The sequence below is a fragment of the Bidens hawaiensis genome, unplaced genomic scaffold, assembly GCF_021521415.1.
Source record: "Bidens hawaiensis isolate Kalapana, Puna unplaced genomic scaffold, B.hawaiensis_p1.1 tig00035845_1, whole genome shotgun sequence".
Taxonomy (NCBI): domain Eukaryota; kingdom Viridiplantae; phylum Streptophyta; class Magnoliopsida; order Asterales; family Asteraceae; genus Bidens; species Bidens hawaiensis.
Window position 1 is genome coordinate 179,014 of NW_027496223.1, and position 6,233 is coordinate 185,246.

The 6,233-nt window shown below is 33.5% G+C and overlaps 1 protein-coding gene across 1 annotated transcript; it reads right to left on the minus strand.

Annotated features, from left to right (window-relative positions):
* Positions 1–2,725: 2,725 nt before the first annotated feature.
* On the minus strand, positions 2,726–5,350 carry LOC143587721 (protein PTST homolog 2, chloroplastic). Its single transcript, XM_077068928.1, has 7 exons — positions 5,283–5,350; positions 4,468–4,951; positions 4,188–4,351; positions 3,383–3,662; positions 3,147–3,294; positions 3,005–3,073; positions 2,726–2,904 (listed from the first exon to the last, which is right to left on the minus strand). Exons 2-7 carry the CDS (start codon positions 4,869–4,871, stop codon positions 2,800–2,802), a joined length of 1,170 nt encoding a protein of 389 aa, XP_076925043.1. The 5' UTR covers positions 4,872–4,951; positions 5,283–5,350; the 3' UTR covers positions 2,726–2,799.
* Positions 5,351–6,233: the final 883 nt, after the last annotated feature.

Consider the following 6,233-nt stretch of genomic DNA (forward strand, 5'->3'; position numbering starts at 1 on the left):
AAATTTAATATTAAAAAGATTTTTTTTATTAAAAACACCAACATGAATTCTTCTTCATGAATACCAAAAGCTCACTCCAGTTCCAGACCACCTTCAATATCATCTTCTTCTTCACCACTTGGTCGTGCTCTACAATCCAAAGACCGACGACGGACCAATTTGAAGGAGGAAATTCCCCTACTACTAATCTTGTTAAAATTATTATTATTATTAGGCAAATTGGATTTTAATAATCCCAACTTAATGCAGTTGGCCGATAATAATCTCAACTTAATGCAGTTGGCCGATAATAATCTCAACTTTGAAAATAACTGTCAATGGTCCCAACTTTCACATTATTTGTTTTCATTGGACATCCGTTAAAAAAAACTTAACGACATTAAGCTTTTTTCCAAATTTCAAATTGATATTTTAGGGCTTTTGATCGAATGAGAATACGAGCCGATTGATGTAAAACTTACTTCCGAACGGTGGTCCAAACGACTAAAGGATGTATCAATTTCGATGTTTAAACTTTTAATTAACAAAAATCAAGCTGTTTGAAGCGCCGTTTCGAGTTAAGTTTTACATCAATCAATTCGAATAATCATTCCGATCAAAAGCCTCTAAACATCAACTTGAAATTTGAAAAAAACTTAACATCGTTAAATTTTTTTTAACGGAGGTCCAATGAAAACAAATAGTGTGAAAGTTGGGACCAGTGACAGCTATTTTCAAAGTTGAGATTATTATCAACCAACTCCATTAAGTTGGGATTATTAAAATCCAATTTTCCTTATTATTATCATTAAGACCAACAAGAAGAATGGAAATCAAGTGAGGCGATGATAAACGACACGGCATTTCTTTCTTTTGAACTTTTGTATATTTATACTATGAAGAAAGTGAAAACATACAATTGTGTTTTGGATAATTGGATTTAATTTTTCATGAAATTAATGTGTAATATTGCGTGTTATAATGCTGTCCAAAATCCAAATGTTGTCACTTGTGTTACCTCTATCCCAAAGTCAACTGGTCCCTGGTGCAATAGATGCTGTTAATTGTTAAACAAACACTAGTTCTAAATTATGTTTTCAGTTAGGATTGTAATGGAAGCATTGAGCCTGGCGCACGCTTAACTAACCAGTAGCGTGCGACACCAAATGGCGGTAAATGAAGTACATAAACACTTCTTGGTCGGGTGGATACCGGGTCTCCTCCATACATTTATAACAATTATATTTTCTTGTCATTGCTATACATTTTTCGTATTATTTATGCTAAAAGAAAAACAAGATATTATATCCATATTAAATTACCATTTAATTTGTCGTTACATTAAACAAATAGAACTCTAAATTTATAGATACCCCAATTAAGACTTTTTGTCTCCACTCATAAGAGATCCGACTCCTAATTGTATAGTTTTCTAAATATTTCACTATCACATACCAACGATTAATTCATAACCATTATCGGTTTTTCCAACATCACAATTCACATGACCACAAGTTCTAACAAACACGACACCTAAATTAGCTACCCTCATTGTCTTCCCTAACCACCACAAACTCTAACAAACACGACACCTAGATTATCTACCCTCAGTGTCTTTTTAACCCACCGCTACCATAATTAACAACTCACAAATTCAAAGCAATGAATATAACAAAACTTACATGTTTTAATCATGAATAAATATTCTAAGCACACAAAACTGAAATCTCATTTTATTAAGCATGAAAACACTAAGATGCACAAAATCATAGAAGTGTGATGAAGAAAAGAGGAGGGTTCATTTCTTTTTTATGTTACATTGTATTATTATTGGTTAAACAAATGTAAAATAACATATATTGTGTCAAACAAGATGTAAATCATCTAAAGTTGCCATGTGTTATGTCCAGTTTTACTTCAAATTGTTACAAGTTAGAAGCCTTTTTGGTCAAATACAATGGAATGAGAATACCCACTGATGTAAATAAAGATGTAGAACAAACTATAACAACGGTAACAAAATTATACCTAATTATGTCACATTTTATACCAAATTATATAACAAACTATAACGACTAACAATAAAAAAAATTATTAGGTAATTAGTTAATTTCATGAGATTAAAATAACACAACCTAATTTTATAACAAACTTATACAATATTCTTTTCATTCAAAACAATAAAACATTGTGTTGTTGCTAGTTGTTTTTAAAAAGGCAACATCTACCTATACTATTAAAACAAAACCATTATTTCACATGTCATTCAACTAGAGTAGCTAACTAGGATGCTAACTAATACTATTACCATTTATAAAATTACTAACAAAGTTATAAATATAACTTTAAATATTATATTAAATGAAGTTTATAGATATTTACAAATTATAAAATTTTATTTATCATTAATTTTATCTTATAAATCCATAAAGTATGTTATTATGTATATTATTAAATTCAATTTTTTTGTTGCATTATTTTAACTATTTGTATATTACACGGGCTATATCCTAGTACGATCACATAAAGAAAGACACTCAACTATAGTTAACATACAACATTATCAATGCAGATTAAGAAAATAATTCAACTACATCATCTATATTTACAGACAACACAAATCCTTAATCATAAATTACGACTCATGACCACACCAAGAATCTATGGTTCTTGCCTCAAAGGTCTAACTGGAAAGTCTCTTAGACAGGATTAGTTAACTTTGTTCAACCGTGGCATTCGAGTGGGAATGCGCATGCACACATAAAAGATTATGAATGTGGTTAGCTAGTAGAATCAAAATCTGTACACAAGAAGCTGCTGCTATGCAGATTCGTGGACGACAAGAATGTTATTCTCATAGCCATTGTTATGAACGACAGGGAGCATAGGATCAACTCTCCATGTTCCATCAACAATGAATTTTATCTGCAACATTATTTAAAAAAAAACGGTCATTTCATATACCATACGCGGTCGAGGATGGATGTGTAGACTGTAGACTATTATTAATTAATTAATTACTTACCTCATATCTTCCTGGGTACAACTTGAGGGACGCACAAAAAACGCCTGTCTTTGTTTTCTCCATCTTTATCTGCATTCATCAACGACATTTATTTTTCAAATCATACTCAGTAATGTTAATTGCATAATTTTAAAGACGGAACCTTGGAAGTCCAGCCATCAAAGGATCCAACTAACAGAACTTCTGACGCTGAATGAGACCAAAATATGCAGGTGGTGCGAAGAAGCTGCAAAGTTGCACGAGCGCTATCGATTCTCCTTTGTTTCTCCTCTACTAACTTGTGTGTATCCCTGAAACCATCCATACAATAAGCTTGTAATTTGTTTCACCTAATGGACAGAAAGAAGAGAATATAATAGAATAAATTAGAAAGCATACGTCACTGATAGTGCTATCTTGCCTTGTAACACCGCCAGTTTTGCACGTATTGATCTTAATTTATCCCCAGCCTTAATAGCCTCGTTTTCCTGGAACTCCCACACATCCGAAAGCTGCTGCAACTCAGTTCCACAGCTTTCATGAACCTCTGTGTGGCTGCTTTTGGACCTCAATGAATGAATTGCAGAGGAAAGCTCTAGTTGCATATGCTGAAGACGAGTTGTGATGTCATCAGGGCTTAAATCCTTATTCCGTCTCTGTGAATCAATCTTAGCAGCAGCTGCAGCAAGTGATGTGAAGAAATATATCACAAAGCAAGTAACTTTTACAACTAAGACTAGCACCATGAAACAAGCAACAGAACTGACTAGGGGTGCGAACGAGCCGAGCTGCTCGTGAACTACTCGAGATCGGCTCGTTAAAACGCTCGATCGAGCCGAGCTTCATTCAAGCCCGAGCTCGAGCCTAAAAGTAAGCTAGTTTAATAAACGAGCCTGTCATTTATATAGCTTTTTAAAATATATATTTAATAATTATTAAGTAATGTATATAATGTTATGAAAAAATAAATAAAAATAACTAAATAATATATATTATTTTATACATAAAATTATAATAGAAAAAAATATACAAAAATATTTATAATTATATAAAGAATAAGTGATAAATCGTAAATGAGTCGAGCCTGAGCCAAGCTCGAGCTTGAAAATCTACTCACGAGCCGAGCTCGAGCTTTATAAATAGAGCTTGAAGCGAGCCGAGATCGGGCTCGGCTCGTTTGCACCCCTAGAACTGATTCACTCACCTCCTCCCACATGAGTTGTTGACGAGGAAGCAGGCTGCTGCTTATTTTTGTCCTTGTGCATATGAATGTTAAATGAGGAACTCCTATGTTTCTCCAGTCTATTTAGTATACCGTGTACTCCTCCTGTATCTTCTTCTTCTTCTTGAGGTAACAACATTTCTTCACTGATAGTATGAAACAACGTCTTCGTTTATTTTATAAGCGGTACAACTTAAAACAATGAAAGTACAAGTATATTAATTAATGAATTCCACCTAGGGGCAGGACAGGGCATACTTACAGTGATGAAGTGTGGTGATTTTGCGTAAAGTGATTGGTGTTGGTGAAATCATGTTCCTCCTCATAATCCCAACCTAGTGTGAGCCAACCACGAGTGTTGGAAATGGCGTTGACAAGATCAGTTCTGCCAGCATCCAAGAGTTGTTTCCTGGTTGGGAATTCAAGTGAAGAATTATTCTTCATGAAAACCAAAAGCTCTTTCTCGAGTTCCAGGCCACCTTCACTATCACCTTCTTCTTCACCACTTGGTCTTGCTCTACAGTCCAAAGGCCGACGACGAACCAATTTGAAGGAGGAAATTCTCCTACTACTAATCTTGTTGAAATTATTATTATTATTATTATTATTATTAAGACCAACAAGAAGAGTGGAAATCAAGTGAGGCGATGATAAACGACACGGCATTTCTTTCTTTCTTTCATCCAACACAGCAAAGATTCTGATTCTGCATTTGCTTAAACCGTTGTTGCTGCTGCTCAAGGTTACTAGATAAAAATAAAAATAATAAATTAATGGGATGACGGATGGATGGATGAGTCGAAAACACAACAATATTGTTACTGTTATGTTAATTAACGAGCATGAACTATCCATACACATCTTAAAAGAGCTGCAAATAGGTGACATACAAGCTGGCGATGATATGGACAAATATCCAAAATACACAAATGTTTAGAACTACTACTTAAACCAAAGTTGCTTTGTAAGCTACACAGGTCTTTCACTTAGTTACAAAACATCTGTTAAGCGGAAGCTGCTATTTTAATACAATAATAATGTATACTTTTGGTTTCAAGTGCGTACCAAAAAGATGACCTTTGAGTTTAGAAAAGATGCTATTTGTTGCAGCTTGTTTAAATGGCAAAAGTCTTCAACATCCCCTGTATATACATGCATATATGTGTAGGGTGAGAAACAATAGTTATAGATAGTGGTACAATAGTTAATGGTTATTTTAGTGGTATCATCACCAATAGAAGTAAAGTTTTATTTAAGTCTTCAGAAAAGAGCTGTAGTATGTTCGTTTAACAGCTATTCTTTATTGCAGGCCACAATAGACGTAAAGTTCAAACTTAAGTCTAAAGTTGTTACATAAAACAAACAAAATGTTAAAACCCAATAAATTATGCTACCAGAAAACCTAGTAGTTTGTTTTACTACTTTATCTAACAGCAGCAACATGGCATGAATGACACAACATCAACATATATTCATACTGGTACACATATTAACAGCAACAGACACATGGGTGGGTACACATGTAACAGTTTTATTTTACCTTATCACCAAACAATAGGGGTGAGCAGAAAACCGAATTAATCGAACCGAAACCGAATTTACCCAAAAAATCGAACCGAAGCATTAACCGACGGTTAATTTTTTGTTTTTTTAGAAAAAACGAATTTTCGGTTTCGGTTCGGTTTTCCATTTTTAAAACTGAAAACCGAACCGATATGTGTTCTTACTTAAATATTAATACAATTATATGGGTTTTTTTAAATGTTATGACCGGAAATAAAACACCAAAAGAATCTACCGACTACCGTTGATGGTGATGAAGATTATGAAGATGATGAAGATTGGGAGTAAACTTTGAAGATGAATAAGATGAAGAATAAAGATTGGAACTAAACTTTTAGTGTTTTTTGATTAAGAAGTTTGTTGAAGTTTAAACTCTAGTGCTCTTGCAAGTTTGTATTCGTTTGGTTCCACGTAACAAATGCCTATTTTTGTGTTTTGAATCTAATATGCATTTTCATTTTTTTT